The 17,993-nt window shown below is 48.9% G+C and overlaps 5 protein-coding genes across 5 annotated transcripts; 3 read left to right on the top strand and 2 right to left on the bottom strand.

The window, feature by feature from the left end:
* Positions 1-37: 37 nt before the first annotated feature.
* PV06_01382 (uncharacterized protein) lies at positions 38-2,944 on the bottom strand. Its single transcript, XM_016401983.1, has 4 exons — positions 2,545-2,944; positions 2,299-2,460; positions 705-2,248; positions 38-654 (listed from the first exon to the last, which is right to left on the bottom strand). Exons 1-4 carry the CDS (start codon positions 2,564-2,566, stop codon positions 460-462), a joined length of 1,923 nt encoding a protein of 640 aa, XP_016269036.1. The 5' UTR covers positions 2,567-2,944; the 3' UTR covers positions 38-459.
* Positions 2,945-3,013: 69 nt separating this feature from the next.
* Positions 3,014-5,533, top strand: PV06_01381 (uncharacterized protein; the record flags this gene model as incomplete). Its single annotated transcript, XM_016401982.1, has 2 exons — positions 3,014-4,864; positions 4,915-5,533. 2 exons carry the CDS (start codon positions 3,014-3,016, stop codon positions 4,981-4,983), a joined length of 1,920 nt encoding a protein of 639 aa, XP_016269035.1. The 3' UTR covers positions 4,984-5,533.
* A 564-nt stretch (positions 5,534-6,097) lies between these two features.
* On the top strand, positions 6,098-7,251 carry PV06_01380 (uncharacterized protein). The gene is made up of 3 exons (XM_016401981.1): positions 6,098-6,636; positions 6,752-6,819; positions 6,901-7,251. Exons 1-3 carry the CDS (start codon positions 6,236-6,238, stop codon positions 6,915-6,917), a joined length of 486 nt encoding a protein of 161 aa, XP_016269034.1. The 5' UTR covers positions 6,098-6,235; the 3' UTR covers positions 6,918-7,251.
* Positions 7,252-7,698: 447 nt separating this feature from the next.
* On the top strand, positions 7,699-8,974 carry PV06_01379 (uncharacterized protein). Its single transcript, XM_016401980.1, has 3 exons — positions 7,699-8,284; positions 8,421-8,478; positions 8,632-8,974. Exons 1-3 carry the CDS (start codon positions 8,213-8,215, stop codon positions 8,787-8,789), a joined length of 288 nt encoding a protein of 95 aa, XP_016269033.1. The 5' UTR covers positions 7,699-8,212; the 3' UTR covers positions 8,790-8,974.
* On the bottom strand, positions 8,594-12,873 carry PV06_01378 (glycine dehydrogenase). The gene has a single exon (XM_016401979.1). It carries the CDS (start codon positions 12,720-12,722, stop codon positions 9,519-9,521), a length of 3,204 nt encoding a protein of 1,067 aa, XP_016269032.1. The 5' UTR covers positions 12,723-12,873; the 3' UTR covers positions 8,594-9,518.
* Between the last annotated feature and the right edge of the window lie 5,120 nt (positions 12,874-17,993).

Raw genomic sequence — 17,993 nt, 5'->3', positions numbered from 1 at the left:
CAGCATCAAGAAACTCCACGAGTAAATTCATCGTGCCAGTCCGAGGTGTCGTAGTGTATTATACGGACTACTCAGTGCAGGGCCAGCTCTGTGTATATGTCGGCTTCAGAACGTTCGCAAGTGCTCCGTGAACTTCTCTACGAATGACCACGTACATATCCGCAGGCCGTGTCAGCTGTTCCCATCAATTTTATTTATTTACCGCCGAAGAGCAGACGGCCTTGCGACGCCATGCAAATCGAAATCTAACACACAACATGCTTGCTTGAGCCCGTGTGAAACCAAGGCTCAAGCTATGTACGAGTGACTAGCTGAACCGAAAATCCTTTTCGACCAAGCTCTCCATGGCTGGCAATGAAACATACCCGGGCCCAAATCTTGAAAGTCCAACAGCTCAATAATCATTCTTCGTGTCGTGTCATGTCTCATCGCAGACACTAGATAAAACCACGCTCAACCTTACTGAATACGATCGAAAGAAGGATCCTTGACACTTCCGCCAGCATCTCCTAGACCAGCGACAGGACGGTTGTATGACCAGCCAGCGAATTGTTGTTGCATTGTCTGAGAAAGAACAGGTCCTTCGACATACGAATCTTTAGGCACCTCGGATGTGAACTCCTTGTCGAAATTTGCGGTGTCCCTAGCGTCGACCTACTCCATGTTAGAGGATTCAATATTTGCCATGCCTGAACTGAACTTACCACGTTGGGCTTGAAGCTAGGCTCGTACTTGCGCTGCAACAACTTTCTCCAGTCAATGCCCGCAAAGAAATGATGGGCCTTGATTTCAGCTGCACCACCGGCACCAAGTCGACGCTCGGGGTTGCGATCAAGCAACTTCTGAAGAAGATCTTTGGCTGCTGCAGGGACAATCTCGGGACCAGGGAAGTGCAACGGTTCTTGTAGAATCTTGCGGTACATTTCGTTGGTGTTTTCATCGTAGAAAGGCGGAAGTCCAGTCAACATTTCGTAGAGAAGCACACCCAATGTCCACCAGTCGACAGTCTTTGTGTAGCCGTGGCCGAGTAGGAGCTCTGGTGCAAGGTACTCAGGGGTCCCGCAGAAGGTATTGGTACGATCCTCATCCTTCATGTCCAACTTGCACAATCCAAAGTCACAAAGAGCAATATGACCAGTGTAGTCGAGAAGAATGTTCTCAGGCTTAAGATCTCGATAAATGACCTTGAAACCGTGCAAACATTCCAAAGCGCACAACAACTCTGCAGTGTAGAATCTGGATCGGTTGATGTCGAATCGCTGTTCCTTTTGGAGATGATGGAAGAGTTCACCACCGTTGACAAAAGCCAGCACGAAGTAAAGTTTGTCTGGTGATTGGAAGGAGAACTTGAGTGGCGTGATAAACGGATTGTTAATTTGTGCAAGAACTGACCTCTCTGCAAGAGTATGTGCGACTTCAGACCGGGAGATGATGTGAGCTTTGCGGATTGTCTTGAGGGCGTAGATTCGACCGGTATCCTTCTTCATGACCTGCATGACCTTGCCGAAACTACCTCGACCGACCACCTTCAACAACTCAAAGTCGTCGATCTTGAGACTGCCCTGGCGGTTTTCGACATAATTGACGCCGACTTTGATTGCACCTGTGCCGAACTGAATATCTATCCATTCGGTGCCCAGTTGGCCTGCTTGCTTCTCCTGACTATTCCAAGCGGCTTCGGCCTTCTCGTTCTCCTTCTTGCTCTTCTTGGGGTCCGGAACAAAATTCTTAGCTTCCTCAAATCTCGGAGTGACCCTGGCACCGCCAAGGAAGATATCCTCACTTCTGCCGACTCCTGGTCTTGCAGCTGGGTTCCTAAGATAAAGCTGAATGCTAAGTTCGCAGACACGCGAGACATCGAATTTGAATGAGGTGTTGTCACCCGCCCAGAGTGGATTCTCCGGGTTGCCAGATACTGCATCGACAAACACTTGCAACTTGTCGAAGTCAAGCAGTGCGTATGGTAGATATTTACTATTGTATCTACCGTGAACAGTTGGCGCAGCGTTGATGCCACCATGAGTAGATACCGGTCGGTTCGAAGGCGCATACGACCCCGATGTTAACGATCCAGCTGCATATGAAGAGCTTGGTCTAACGGAGCCTGACCCGCCTGATCCATAGAAGCTGTTGAAGACTGACTGGTATTGTTGTGGCAGAGAGAACTGCTTTCCTTCGTGGAGCGTGACTATCAAGATACCCGGCTTTGTATTTTGCACCGGCGGTGAGGTGAGTGCCTCAGAAGCGGCTATACATGATTAGAGACTGCTAGACGGGTACCGAGTTCTCCAGACATACCAATGCCATTTGTTGTAGCCGAAGAAGTGCTCACGTTGCTTTGAGTCGTTGTCAGATCGTTGGCATCTACCGACGGCGCAGCTTCATCAGGCTTGACTGTGGAAGTTGATGTCGACCGACTCGACCCGCTCATCAACGGCGCAAGGTGTGTCTCCTTCAGTTCTAAGATTCTGTCAGCGCTGAGGACTCACAACCCAAGAACATATTTTAGATCCGCGGATCCTTCTCATATTTGTGATCACATACTCTTTGTCAATTTCCACGACATCTTGACGCTTTTGACCCTGCCTGCGTTGATACGCTAACAACCTTGGATAAATTTTGGATACGTTTACAATTGAAGGTGAGAGACTGAAAGCCACAGGCAGCAATATTCAGTACGATTGACGATATTTCAGGATTGTGGCTGTGAACGGCCGAGGAGGGGTAAGGACCGACGAGAGAAGGCAAAGGTGAGGGAACAGTGAGTTGAAGCCCGCAGCTGATCTGATTTGAAAGCAAGGCAGGGGACGACAACAGCGTCAAAGAAGGGACCGTCTAGAGATGTGAAAGGTGTTGCACAGGTGTGTTTGAAGGAGCCAGTCCTACAACCGCTGTGTTGTCGAAGCTGATGAGTGTTTTGTTACAACGACTTAGTCAGTAGGAGACACAGATACCGACACTCACCAACACTTACCAAGCCCTCACTCGGCCTGCGACTGGCCAAACGCCGATCATGAGTCACGTGCGACCCTCGCGCTTGGCATCTGGGGGGCGGTTCGAGGTGAAGGACGTCAGCCGTTCCAGAGTACGACCATCACCCCTGCCTATCACCACAACACCTTCTCTACCCGTCCCCGAACGTCGTTCCAGACCGGTTCGATCTACACGGAAACTCGTCTGCTACACTGTTGACGACGTTGACGACGATTCAGAACCGTCTACACCTCATCTTGCCACTTTTAGCCCAGGCGACCCACTCAATTCCGCTGCCTGCGACGCGACGATACCTGATGACTACGCGCGATATCTGTCTCCCGACTCGGACATAGAAGAGGATGCACGCATAGAGAGGAGTATGGGTGTCATACGCAAGAATGCAGCCCTTAGAGGGGGCGACGGCGGCACCAAATACCATTGCGACGTCTGTTCGATTGACATAACCTCTACCGTTCGCATATCCTGCGCCAATCCTGCCTGTCGCGAATACGATCTTTGTGTTCCTTGTTTCGCACGGGGTGAACATAGCAAAGGTCATGATCCACGTACACACGAATACCATGTCGTCGAGCAAAACTCGATCCCCATTTACACCGAAGACTGGGGTGCCGACGAAGAACTCCTCCTGCTAGAAGGCTCGGAACGCTATGGGCTTGGTTCCTGGGCCGATGTCGCTGAGCATATTGGAGGTTATCGGGAAAAGGATGAAGTTCGCGACCACTACATCAACACCTACGTTGACAGTCCATTGTTTCCTCTACCGGAGTTAGCCGATCCCGCTAACACCGAACTCTTTGAGCGCATCCCAAAAGACGAATTCCAGGCTCGTAAGAAGAGACGCATCGAAGAGCGCAAAGAGACTGCCAAACATGCACCACCGGCAACACCCAAACAGAAACCCACGGCCTCTGTTCCGGCATGCCACGAAGTCCAAGGTTTCATGCCTGGCCGTTTGGAGTTTGAAACCGAATTCGCCAATGATGCCGAGGAGGCTGTCCAACACATGTCATTTGAACCTGGTAATGGCTTAGATCCGACAACTGGCCAGATGGACGAAGAGACTACTCTTAAGATGACTGTCTTTGACATCTACAACTCTCGGCTGAGAGCCCGCACAGATAGGAAGAAGATCATTTTCGAACACAGTCTCCTCGAGTACAAGAAGAATCAACTTCTTGACAAGAAACGGACCAAGGAAGAGAAAGACCTGCTACACAAGGCTAAACCATTTGCCAGAATGATGAATCACGAAGATTTCGAGGCGCTGAATAGAGATCTGCTCCTGGAACACAATCTGCGTATTGCCATTCTCCAACTCCAAGAGTGGAAGCAGATGGGTATTAGCGATCTGAAAGGCGGAGAAAAGTACGAAAGCGACAAACAGGCTCGGGCAGCACGAAATCAACCTCAGGGACAATTCGACCGAATGCCTCAGATACCCAAAAAAGGCAGTCAGTTGCAACAACCCGATCTACCGACCGAAGCCTCCAAATTGACCACACCTGAATTGCCACTTCGATTCCAACGCAAGCCAAAGACCATTCCTCAATTCACTGATAGTCAGCCTGCGGTAGAAAACGACTTTGACAAATTGTTCGCTGAAGCCAATGGCCCCGACAGTTCATCAGGTCCTAAAGCCAAAGTCCGATATGAGGTCCCGCCACTGACCGGTGTGACTCCGTGGAATCTGGAGAAGGATAAGAGCCTCGCACCAGATCTGCAGTTGCTCAGCGAGGAGGAGATTCAACTATGCAACGCTCTTCATATCCGCCCTAAGCCATATTTGGCACTGAAGGAAGGATTACTCAAGGAAGCCATGAAGCAAGGCGGCCACATGAAGAAGAAAGAGGCTCGTGGAGTCTGCAGAGTAAGTGAGAACGCACAGAGCCCTTGATGTCATGCTAACCTTTTTCCCAGATTGACGTCAATAAGGCCAATCGTATTTTTGACTTTATGATTCACAGCGGATGGATTGCCAAAGCGTGAAATTCCTGTCAAACGGGCACTGATGTTCAATGAACATTTGCCACCAATTGACCACACACCTTCGCATGACGACCCTCGACCCAAGCCCGAAGACATGGATTTACTCCAATACTTCTGTGAGAGTATAAGTCACCACTGCAATGTTTGAGCAAAACGACGGGAGACTGGGGTCGATTCTCGAGCGATCCATGGCTACTTGAAGAAAGCCCATGGCCAAAAGTCGAGCCTCACACGTGACAAAGGCCCAATCTGTCAGACCTCCTACGTCATCACGAGGCTGCCACTGCTGTCACAACATGGTCAGTGTGAAGGCACGATTAACTCGCCTACGAGATCCAGAAGTGCTCCGAGTTTGAGAAGGTCTGAGCTGGAGAATCAAGCAGAGGAACGATGGATTTTATCCAGCCAAACCACGATTAATGCATGTATGATGTAGATACCAATAAAGATCCACGCAACCAGGCGGATGTTGCCATGGCTGCTGGCGCGATCCGCCACTATGAACTATGAGGAACGTACACATTTGCAACTCTCTTGTCGCCCGTCAACTGTCAATACTTCTTCACTTTGCATGCAGGGTTTTTACCTTGTGTGTTCAGTACTCGTATGTGCTCGATGCTCCGAGAACAGACCTGGCCTGGTCTCTCAGCCACAATGCCCCCCAGATGTGTCAAACGAGGCGAACCAATCAAGCTTATGGGGGCGATTGCTTGTAATCTCCCCATCATGCAAAATGCCGTCATGCATAATATTTCCCCGTCCCATGTTTCAATCCCAGATATCTCCCGTCGTCGTGTCAGGCATCAAATCACACCATTAACATTACACTCGTACCAAAACAGCCGAGATGTTGGCGTCATCTTGACTCTGTTTGGGCCAACGAGGCTGACGATCTCCAGGGATCCCTGGTCCCAAGCTTTGATACGAAGAGTCCTTTTCTCTACGTCACCCACCCACCACCCTTGTGAAGATCAGAAAAACCGGATTCAATGCACACGACAAGGGGGTCCAGAAGGGGTTCGATAAGGCAGGACGGGATTGTGTCTGTACTTGCGAAATGAGACTGTCGATGCAATTCCAAAATTTATAAAATCAAGCTTGTTCGTCCTGCTTGATACCAGATATTCCAATCTTCCAACATCTTCAACACCAAGCTTCAGTTCTCCATCAACCCTAACAGCAACAAGCTTATTCATATCCTCATTGTATCAATATCCCTCTTCAATCACATCCTCTTTCTTGATCAACCAAAATGGGTCTCTTCGGACACAAGTCTACCACTGAGCCAACCCCGGCTGCACCCAACACCACCACCAACACCAACACCCGTCATCCTCGACACTCGTCTTCTTCCTCCGACGGATCTCCCAGACGCGTAGGCTTCTTCAACAAACGTCGCGAGTCGTCCCCCGAGTACAACAGCGACGGCCGTGGTAACCGCCTGTCGCACTCGGGCTCTACCTCTCGCAGTTCCGGCGGTGGCCTGTTCAACCGCCACAACAACGAGGACCCCAGCATCATCGGTGCCCGTGAGAGAGTCGCCAGTGCAGAGGCCGCCGAACGTGACGCCGACCGTGCGTTGATGCAGGCTCGTACAGCAGTCAGGGAGGCCAGGGAACACGTCAAGATGTTGGAGAGGGAAGCCGCCGAGGAGTAAGTCATACATCCCTACCCTGACCTTTGACCTTTGACCATGACCTTGACCTTGATTGTATTTTGTGGATTGAAAAACGAATGAGACGGTCACTAACGTGCATCTACACGATAGGGCTCGTCTGGCAAAGATCAAACAACAAAGTGCCAAGGATATTGGAAAGAGAGCAAAGCCTCTTGGACGTGAGTTATACCCTCTGGACTTTTCCTATATTGTCGAGCTTTGGGAGATAACGACACTGACGCTGGTGGGGATGCATATAGGACATGACCATTACTAGATACACACACCCACACGATATACCACAGAGCCGTAGCGGCTGGATACGCTTTGCAAGTCGTCACCTCAACAGGACACATTACACGCCTGTATTTGTTTTTTAAGGGAAATGATGGGACTCAGCAATAACACCGACATCTATCTTGTCTTGTTTGCCGCCAAAGCTTTTTCCTTTTCCCGTCGAAGCTGCAAACAACAAATCTTCCCACTGTACCACCATCCATGTACGAGTAGTACTATACTATATTTCGCATGTCCTTGTTTTAGCGAGCGTGGCGGGGTTGTTTTTTTTTTCAAATGTGAGAATTATACAAAACAGATAACGTTGTCTACGATTTGATACCTATGAATGAATTGCTACAGTCACACTTTATAACTTTGACCTTCTGCGCCTCGAGACTTGGACGAGAATATTTGTTCTTGTTATTTGTTCTTGTTTATACATGACAATTCGGACTCCTGGGCGGTACGGAGTAGAAACATCCCCATTAATCAGGGGCCGTTTTAACTGTCAAGTAGATTCGGCTTGTTCCATCCCCTTGAGCATTGACTTGTCTACCTACGGATTACCACCGGGAGTAATTTTATGACAATCGGATCTCGTTGTAGGGAACTTGTTCTCGTTGCACCTTCACAGCCGTTTGTGGGGTGTGTATGGTGCGGCTATCGGACCGCCCCTCAGTGTCGGTATTCCTACTCCTATTCGCGTGATCAGTAGATTATTTCGTACGGTATGCCTGTTTTCTCTCTCTCTCTCTCTCTCTCTCTTCTACGTGTACGTACAAGGATCAGGGATCAAGGATATCAGGCGTGACCAACATCATGCTGAGGTTTGATTACGCCTCTTCCCTACTCTCTCCCTCCCTACTTTTCTCCAAAAGGATGATGAATCCCACCCGCCGTTTGACGTCATATCTTGGGAATCCTTTCAACTTTCGCTGCAATACAAAAACTGGTACGGGGGTGTTGTTGCCGTTGAACAAACCACTGTGAACCGCCAATTGGTGATTTTTCGCGTGGAATATCTTGTTTCTTCACACACATACTTCGAGTGCGTCGCGCAAGTCTTTTCTTGACTACCTGACCGAGTCTGGGTATATAGCCTGCCTTTGGAACTGGAATTTACATTTCACCCACACACACAAGGGTCTCCTTCCCATCACCACCAAACAAACCAACGACATTGCCTGTCTAGGTATACGTGACTACGAGTTTTCAAATCGTCAACTCTACCCTACTCTACACAAGTCAGCACAGATCCGAAAACCAAAAACCAAAACCAAAGACAAAAACAAAATGCCAATCAATACTTCATCTTCCGACGAGGGAGTCACCGGTGCGGCGAAATTCGTCACTTCCACCATTGGTGTATGCATGTCCTGTTTCACACAACCCTCTGCCCTCATACCTCCCCCCCCTCCATCATCATCATCATCATCATGATGATATCCACACAGATCCAAATCAGATTTGGCTAATTACTTTTTGTACATGTCCACAACAGAACACCGTTGGAGGTGTAGCTCGTACAGTCGGAGGTGTCACCGGTGCAGCTGGTAGGGGTAAGTCACGATCTCCAGTGTCCTCGATACCAATACCAATGTCCATTTTGCATTCCCTTTTTTCTTCTTCTCTCCCTCTCTCTAAAGAATCAATCTCGAATCTCACTCGAGATCACACCTATCGATCGACACACGAACCAACTTCTCTCATAGGAGTCGGTGATACCATAACTGGCGCGACAGGGAGCCTCGGCAAACCTCTGGGTGACGGGTTGAACAATGCGGCCACAGGACTCGAGAATGGCACTCGCAAGGTCGCTCAGGGTGTGGAGGACGCCGGGGAGTGGAAGAGTGGCGCAAAGAGAATCTGAGTCGTGCAAGAAAACCACCAACAACGACTCGGATATTGAAAGAAATGTACCATGTCTCTGTTGATGTGATGGTGGAAAGAAGAAGAAGAAAAGAGCATTAATAGCCCCCGCCCCCCCGAAGGACGAGTAACGGTCATGACAAAGATGGGACGATCGTTTTTCATCATCATCAAAACTGTATGAATAGCACCATTGAGAAATTCAATTCAATTCAATTTGAACTTTCTTCCGCACCAAGCACTCAAGCACTCAAGTATTCAGATACTCAAGTACTCCACCTCCCCGTTATTTTCTTTGTCGGAACACAACAACTTCTCAATCTGTGTACACCCGTTACCGTCAGCTCATGTTGAAATTCAAGTGTGATCCCTGTGGAAGATAACACATGCAAAGAGACACCCCGTAGCAATTCCGAGTTCAAGAGGAGAAGAAACACAAACTTCCGCATACGCTTTTGCTCATTACTCGTTGAAAGTCAAACATCATCTATTCACCACAGCTTTGTTGTTGTTGTTTTTGTTTTTGCCATAAACACGACACCGATCCTGATTCATACCCAACCGACGCTACCAAAGCAAAAAAGTACCAAGCCTGCCTGTGCTGTGCTGTGCTGTGCTGTGCCTCGGACCCGAGATGTTGAAAACTCCGATCATGCAGTAGTAGTAGTAGAAAAAAAATCCCCATTCAGATACAATATATTTGGGCTAACCCGAAACGACGATTTAGGAATTACGTCGGCATGGGGGCCTGAAGTCCAGTGAATCCTTCCTCTTCATATCTCTCGACTGGCGTGCAGGTACAGAAAAGATTGGTGTCGCCAAAGGCATCGTCAACACGAGCCACCGTGGGCCAGAACTTCTTCTCTCGAAGCCATGGCAGTGGATACGCTGCTTGTTCTCGGGTGTACGGGCGATCCCAATCCTTGCCCAACAGATCGGCTTGAGGGTGGGGTGCCATCTTTAGGACATTGCCTTCTCGTGGAACCTGACCATCTTCAACCGCCTTGATCTCCTTTCGGATTTCAATCAATGCGTCGCAGAACCGATCAAGCTCTTCCTTCGACTCCGACTCGGTCGGTTCGATCATCAAAGTGTTTGCGACCGGCCAACTCATTGTTGGTGCGTGGAACCCATAATCTTGGAGACGTTTGGCGATATCGATGGCTTCGACACCGGCGGTCTCCTTGAAACCACGAGCATCCAGAATGAACTCGTGTGCACAGCGACCGTTCGCATTCGTGTAGACAATTGGGTAATGAGGTCGGAGACGAGACATGATGTAATTGGCATTCAACAATGCCATCTCCGTTCCATGCTTGAGACCATTGCCACCCATAAGTTGAATATAGGCATAGCTGATTGGTAGGATTGAAGCACTACCCCATGGAGCAGAGCTGACCGGAGAAATGGCTGTCGTTGCCCGATTGGTACCCTGGTGAGGGTCGACGTGAGGGTGGAATGGCAGGAATGGCTGGAGGTGCTCTTTGACGGCGATGGGTCCAACACCAGGGCCACCTCCGCCGTGAGGAATACAAAAAGTCTTGTGCAGATTGAGATGGCAGACATCAGCACCGATCTCGCCGGGGTTACACAGACCAATCTGAGCGTTGAGATTGGCACCGTCCATGTATACCTGTCCTCCATGGTCGTGTACAATTTGGCAGACCTCCTTGATCGCAGGCTCAAACACACCGAATGTACTTGGGTAGGTGACCATGATAGCAGCCAGCTCGTCCTTATGCTTCTCACATTTCGCTTTAAGATCTTCCACATCCAAGTTGCCGGTTTTCGTATCACATTTGAGAGGAACGACCTTCATTCCTGCCATGGCAGCTGATGCAGGATTAGTACCGTGCGCAGAGACAGGGATCAGACAGATGTTTCTCTTCTTGGTCGTCTCCTTGCTGTCAAGATACTTCTTGATCACTCGCAAGCCAGCAAACTCTCCCTGAGCGCCAGAGTTGGGTTGGAGGCTGACATCTTGCATGCCAGTGATCGCAGTAAGAGCATCGGACAATCTTTTGAACAGTTGTACATATCCCTGAGCGTTTTCAATGGGAGCAAAAGGATGAAGTTTCGAGAATCCATAGAAGGATACTGGCAGCATCTCGGTGGTCGCATTAAGCTTCATGGTGCAGGATCCAAGCGGGATCATGGAATGGACAAGCGATAGATCTTTTGACTGTAAATGATAGATGTATCTGAGCAACTCGGTCTCAGAATGGTACGAGTTGAAAACGGGATGCGTCAAATAAGGTGTTTGTCTCTTTAGTGCGGGTGGAATTGGGTCAGTGTTCGAGGCTGCGACAAAGTCTGGCTTCTTGAATGCGGCCATGTACTCAGAGTTCGGGACGCCAAAACATTCAAGAAGATGGCCCAGATCTCTGCTTGAAGTGGTCTCGTCAATGGAAAGACCGAGAAGATTGTCGTTACCCGAAAGTGTAAGACGACGTAACATGATCTCCTTTTTTTGTGCGGCCGCTAAGACCTTTTGATAATCATTCTGGTCCTTTGCACGTACAGTGATTGTATCAAACAGAACCGATCCATCTTTTCCTAAGCCCTCCGTGACAATTTCATATCCTTTAGATTTGAGCATGTGTTGAGCAAACCTGGTCATGGCTGATATTCTCTCCGCAATCTTTTTGAGACCTTGTGGACCATGGTAGATGGCGTAAAAAGCGCTCATATTTGCGAGGAGAGCCTGAGCGGTGCAAATGTTACTGGTGGCCTTCTCTCTTCTGATATGCTGCTCGCGAGTCTGAAGAGCTAGACGCAGAGCTGAGTTTCCAAGACGATCTTTGGAAACACCAACAAGCCGACCCGGGATCTTACGTTTGTGCTTCTCGTTGCAGGCGAAGAAAGCCGCGTGAGGGCCTCCATATCCCAGAGGAACACCGAATCGTTGGGAGTTTCCAAAAGCAACATCGGCGCCAAATTCTCCTGGAGCCTTGAGACGAGTCAGAGCCAGAAGATCGGTGGCTACACTGAACGTTGCCTCAGCAGTGTGGACGACATCTGACAGATGTTGAAAGTCGAAGACACCTCCCGTTGTGTCAGGATACTGTGCTAGCACACCAATCAGGTTGGCACCCTGATCTTTGACAAGCTTGCAGTCATCCTTCAGCACATCTCCCACCACAATGTTGATGCCGAATCCCGTCGCTCTGGATTCGAGCACTGCGATTGTTTGAGGGTGGACACGATCCGATACCACAAATACCTTGCCAGGCTTTCTCTGTCGAGACATTGGGAGAGCGTTCATTGAGAGGGTCATGGCTTCTGCTGCAGCAGTGCCCTCGTCTAGGACTGAGGCATTGGCAATGGCGAGACCCGTGAGGTCAGTCACAAGAGTCTGAAAGTTCAACAGCGACTCGAGACGGCCTTGGCTGATCTCAGCTTGATAAGGCGTGTAACTGGTGTACCATGCAGGGTTCTCGAGGACATTTCTCTGAATCACAGTAGGTGTGTTCGTATCGTAGTATCCTGCTCCGATGAAAGACCGCCACGCATTGTTAGCGTTTTGCAGGCTATGGAGTTCTCTTTCGATCCCTTGTTCATGCAGGCCCTCGCCGTTTTCCTTCCCAAACATGTTCTGCACGACCAGAGGCTTCTTAGCACGGATATCTGCAGGCAGTGTCTGACTGATGAAGTCGTCGAGATCCTTGGCCGGCGGATCGAGTGCCTTGACCATCTGCACCTCATCCTTTCGAGAAGGGCCGATGTGTCTATCGCTGAACAAAACATCTCTTTCCAGGAAACTCAGCCCTTCAGTGGTCTGACGCTCGGGCGCGACTCGCTGGCGAAGGTGTTGCTGCTGAGATAGGCATCGCACGCAGATATGGGATAGGTCGATTGGTTTGGAACGAGGCCGCAGCAGCAATCGCCTGGCCGGCAGGGAGGCTCGCGGTAAGGCTACAAGAGCAGAAGCCATGGTGAGAGATAGGTGGATTTGACGATACACGACCACATCAACCCTGCTCCTCAAAAGAAGTTGGAAGGAGGAAAGAAAATCGGAAAGCAATTGAGAAACTGGCGGCGCAAGTGGCCTTGAGAGCGAGCGATAGTACGGATATGTGACCCTCCAAATGCTTTACACGCGATAAAAAAGATGCTGTTCGGACGCTTGTTCGGCGGACTTGTGGCCGCCCTGTGACCCGCCAATCATAGCCTGCTTACCTAATGTAAAGAGACCGGCTTCTCCAATGGATCCTCAACCCTTTTTCAGGCACCTTTTCCCATGCAACCTTGTCGCTGGGAGGGCGTGGGAAATAGTCCAGGTCATCCATCATTCATTACCTTCGTTTGCTCTCTCTCCCGCTATCGGATTTCCTTAGTCATGAACCGACAACTACAAGTACAGCACTCCATCCCATGGGTCACTGCGATTTCATCGGGGATTTCGGTCCGTGAGGACATCAATGGCAACACTGACACTATGAGTTCGAGTATTCCGTTGTTAGATTACTCGGCCTACGTTGCTGCCTGCCTGGGACAAACATCTCACAAGCACCATATTTAGGTAGGTATCGATCAATTGTGGTTTGTCCATTTTACCGTCCTATCAAAGGAACTCATATGAACCTTGCATGAGTACACCTGTTCTTCCAATCATAAGGTACAAAGATACACCGCCCCTTGGGCTTGAGAGAAAAATCAAGCATACCCCCGAGTAGGCCTGAAAGCTCTAGTGATGAAGCAGAATGGACCGTGGCCCATGATAATGTTTTTTAGCATGAACGAACCAATTGACGACAGCGATTGTCACGAATCCAACCACAACGACACTGGCGTAATCTAAAACACACAAAATGGTGTTAGCCTGAGTTGAACATTTCGAAACACGCATGAGGGGATGTCCAGGGTCCAACTTACTCATGGATTTGGCCGTCACTGGTCGACTTGCCGGGAGGAAGAAGAAAACTGTCGTGACTGATAACGCAAGCACTGATACGATATTCGCAACCCAGCCTACTATTTTTGGAAGCCTGAATGGACGCGTTCGTGGTAGGGCAAGCTCTGAACGGCGATTATACAACAAACACACTATGGGTATGGCCAAAGTGGTCTGCTGCAGGACGATGGCCGTTCCTACCAAGGCGTTGTATGCTATCGAGGTTTCAAAATCAGCCCCTGATGATTGATGACAGTGATGGGATGAGCGGAGTGAGGGACATACCTAGCGTGGATACCAAGAACAGAATACCCACGAGGAACATCAAGCTGAAGTTCAACAACAAAGCGTTGACAGGAGTATTGAGTTTTTTATTCACGGTTGCCCAGGTTCCAGGAAAGACCAAAGCCTGATCTAACCCAAGACTAAGTGCCATCATGGAAGCAACCTGCTGGCAGGCAACGCTTCCGATAGGAAGCATCACGATGATTGCAACTGTGAAGGCGATCGCAGGTGCCGTTAACCCTGTGGCTTGTATCCAGAGTTCGAAGAGGACGAAGCCAGAAGGTGTCGTGAGGACTGATGTTACATCCGAAATCGAGTAGAGGACCGCGAGCGCAAAAACGAGGGACGAAAGAAACGAAATGATCAGAGAGGCCAAAATTGTCCTGGGAACCACGACAGCCGGTCGGTTGACCTCTGCGACCAAGTGAGCAGCTCCGTCAAGTGGCATGAAAGCAATGACCGGACCAGCCAATGCGATCATGAATTGTGTTCCAAGAGACCAGCCAGATCCTTCCGATGTAGACAACCAGACGTATGAAGATGGTTGCTTGTCGTGTTGCATGACCAGGCATGTTACCGTGATGACCACAAAAGACACCAAGCTTAATATGACTATGAAAGTCAGATACTTTTCGTTTGTAGAAGTAAAACACAAATTAAAGTTACTTACAGCCAAATTCATAGAATTTGCCTAGGCCTCTGTGCAAGAAGAGGTTGAACAGAAGTGCTAGGACATTGATAGCCTCGTAGATCAAGAACATAGTCCAAGGCTTCATGAAGTAGTCGGGGTTGGCATTGATTGCAAGAGCATTGATACTGTTGGCGACAGCTCCCATGCTCGAAGCACACATCATAAGCCATGAAAACCAACTGAGGAAGCCACAGAAATAGCTCTATGTGTGATATAAGTCAGAACCAGATACGACAGAAGTTTTCCCATTCCCCTCAAAAGACTTACAGAAGCGCGGTTGACGCTTGCCGGGGCCAGAATAGACGTCCAATGATACTGGCCACCAGTAGTCGGATACGCGGACACCAGCTCACAAAGAGTCAGACCGACGCAAGCGTAAATGATGGTTGTCGCGATGAGACCCCAGATTGTATTCGCCGGACCGTAGAAGAGCGAGATTGACAGGTTGGCAGCGACCACCAACCAACTGTTGCTGATGCTGTATCCGGCGGACAGAATACCGTAGAAAGATAGATCCTTTTTCAGAGGAAGAGATCGAGACGCTCCAAGGTCATCCCATGTGCCAGTCTCTCCGGCTATGGATATGTTAGACTCGACATCTGTAGGAGTCTGCTCAGAAACGGAAACCAGCAGGCAGGAAAGGGTGGATGTTACTTACTGCTCTTCACGTTGGACCCGCTTTTCTGAAGATCAGAAGCTGTAGACTCTGCAGTGTCCATGTTGGATAGAAAGGATGTGCAGAAGCAGTTTGGTTGTATTTGTTTTTTGAACTCTGCAACTGTGGAACAGCACAACTGCACAGGAAACGATTCTGAACCATTGTTCTGGTCGTGTGAAGCATTGTCTCTAATATAAATGATTTTGACGAGGTCCAAGGAGGGGCAGACTAGCTAAAAGCTAATGGTTGTATACGAAGCGCCACCAAACTGCCCAAAATAGAGCTCAGGAAAGACCGGCCACCGAGTTCCGGGCACCAGAGATAACTTATCAGCCCCCTTGGTATAGGAGCCTGTCTTCAGACAACCCCGATAAGATGACAATGATAGGGATCTCTTACGGACAGCCCGGACGTTGCTGAAGAGGAAATGAGGCAACGTTCACTAAAACCGCACTGATTCCCAATTTACCATACTCTCTGCGACAGCGAATCCGAGATTCTCTAGCGAAATGGCCATGTAGAGATAATTTTGCCACAAGCTTGCTTCTCCGCTCCGGGGAAGAGTCTGGGGGCATGGAAACCCGTTGACCCCGAAGCCTCGAAGTCGAGGGTGCTAGATTTTAAAGACGCGGGCTGAACATGGGGGCGGCCCGTGCTCCTCGACATCGTCTTTGAGAAACACGGGAAGTAGACAAGAAGCTTTCCTACCAAAGATGTAATGTGACTTGTTCTGGAATTCAAAGCCCGGTTTTCCGTAAAGCGTTGTTGTCAGAGAAGAGACCCGTAGCTGTCTGTTCCTCGTACTACTATGTAGAAAGATTGAACAGATTACAGAGGATGACTCATCCAAATGATTTTCACCCCTATTACATCCCTCTGAGGCCATGCATGGCTAGTAGTTCGTCATAGAATTCTAGATTACTTCGTTACAGTGGCCGAGACCTCATCATTATCTCCCCATCTGGAGCTGGAGAAATCTAAATTGTGTAGAAGTCAGTCAGTGGTGGTTCGCGAGCAACGTTTACTTATCAGTAGTAGTAAAGGAGCAAGTAGAGAACTTACGATTGCTTCGAACTCTTGATCCGCTGGTCGTTTATGCCCTTCTCCCAGTTTGACATCATAGTGTAAGAGGATCTCTGAAACTATGAGCTTGATATTGATATGTCCTAAGAATCTCCCTGGGCACGCGTGACGACCGAAACCAAACGACAGATCATTGAGGCCGACACTGACGTAGAGGTGTTTGTTCTCTTCTCCTGGATTCTGCCGATCACGATAGAAGCGAAGACCATCGAACTCCTCGGGGCTGGAATAAATCTTTTCATCGACCTGTATCGCAGCAGTAGGAGCTTCGAGCTTTGTTCCTTTTGGAATAAACAGGCCGTTCGAAAGAGTGATGTCAGAGGTAGCGGCGCGTTGGAATGTAGCTGCATGAAGTCAGTTCGTTAATCGCGTGTATCTTCTCCTCGGCATCATAAACAAGTTATAAAATGGATGGAAAGCGAAGACATACAAAGATCTGGGGCATGAAGCCTTTGACTTTCCTTGATAAAGCTATCAAGCTTTTTCATCTCAAAGACCGCGTCTCTGGTTAAGAATCCATCTTTGTCCCGTTCGGCATTTTGGACCTCTTCTCGAAGGATAGGAATATATTCTGGATGGTCGGCAAGATCATACAAGACTTGAACAATCGATGCAAACGTCGTCACGGTGCCAACTGCAACAAGCGTCATCTGGTACAACAGCTGCTTCTCTACATCGTAAGCAATGTCCTCGTTTTTGCCGCTGGTCATGTAGTCTAGCATCGAACCAGGCTGTTCCAGAAACTTGCCACCGGAAGCTTTTTTCCGGTTCAGTGAATCAACAACGAAAGGGCGTGCTCTCCGCCATTGATCATTGATGGCAGCACGTTCTGGTATGAAGCGATGAACAAAAGGTCGCAGGTAAGGTGGCCATGCTTTTAAAGCCCTTATGCAATCGAATGTTGATAACACATATCCAGTGGATGAGTCCACCCATTCTTCACTTCGACTCGCTGCTGTGCCATGAAAGACTCGGGCATTGGTGTAGCCAACAAGTTTCAGAATCCGATCGTGAATTTTGACCGGAGTCCAATCTGCTTGATATTTAAGCATGGACTATCTCACCAGTAATTCTAATAGTGAATCGTACCTTGAAATACACCAATTGTTTGTTCCCTGTTTTGAATGACAATATCATGCATGACCGGAGTAAGAGCACCTGATTGAACGTCAGTTACTGCTTTGGCCATGTTTCTACAATATTGGCACGGCTTACCTAGAGATGGATTGAACTTGCCCTTGATAGCGTTGATCACATTATCTGGAGCTCCACCAAAGAATGTGTAATCCTTTTGCATATCCTGGTTTTGGTCTATTGTTAGTCAAAGATCAGGGCCACTTGAAGAAACTACCGACATTGTCAATTGATACTTGGAAGCTAAGATGCGGGTTGCTTTTAAGCTCATCCAGATATCGGACTGGCAGAACGAGCTTGATGCCTGTGACATTATGTCAGTGTGCGCTTCCTTCGCCTGTGAATCACTATTACCATCATTGGTATCCAAACCATATATTTCGTCGTGATACTGATAATTTGTAAGCGGCTCGATACATATAATGGCCTTGAAGACTCTGACCTGGTCGTAACCCTTCTG

This window comes from Exophiala oligosperma, assembly GCF_000835515.1.
Source record: "Exophiala oligosperma strain CBS 72588 unplaced genomic scaffold supercont1.1, whole genome shotgun sequence".
Taxonomy (NCBI): Eukaryota; Fungi; Ascomycota; class Eurotiomycetes; order Chaetothyriales; family Herpotrichiellaceae; genus Exophiala; species Exophiala oligosperma.
This window is presented reverse-complemented; position numbering and strand designations above follow the sequence as displayed.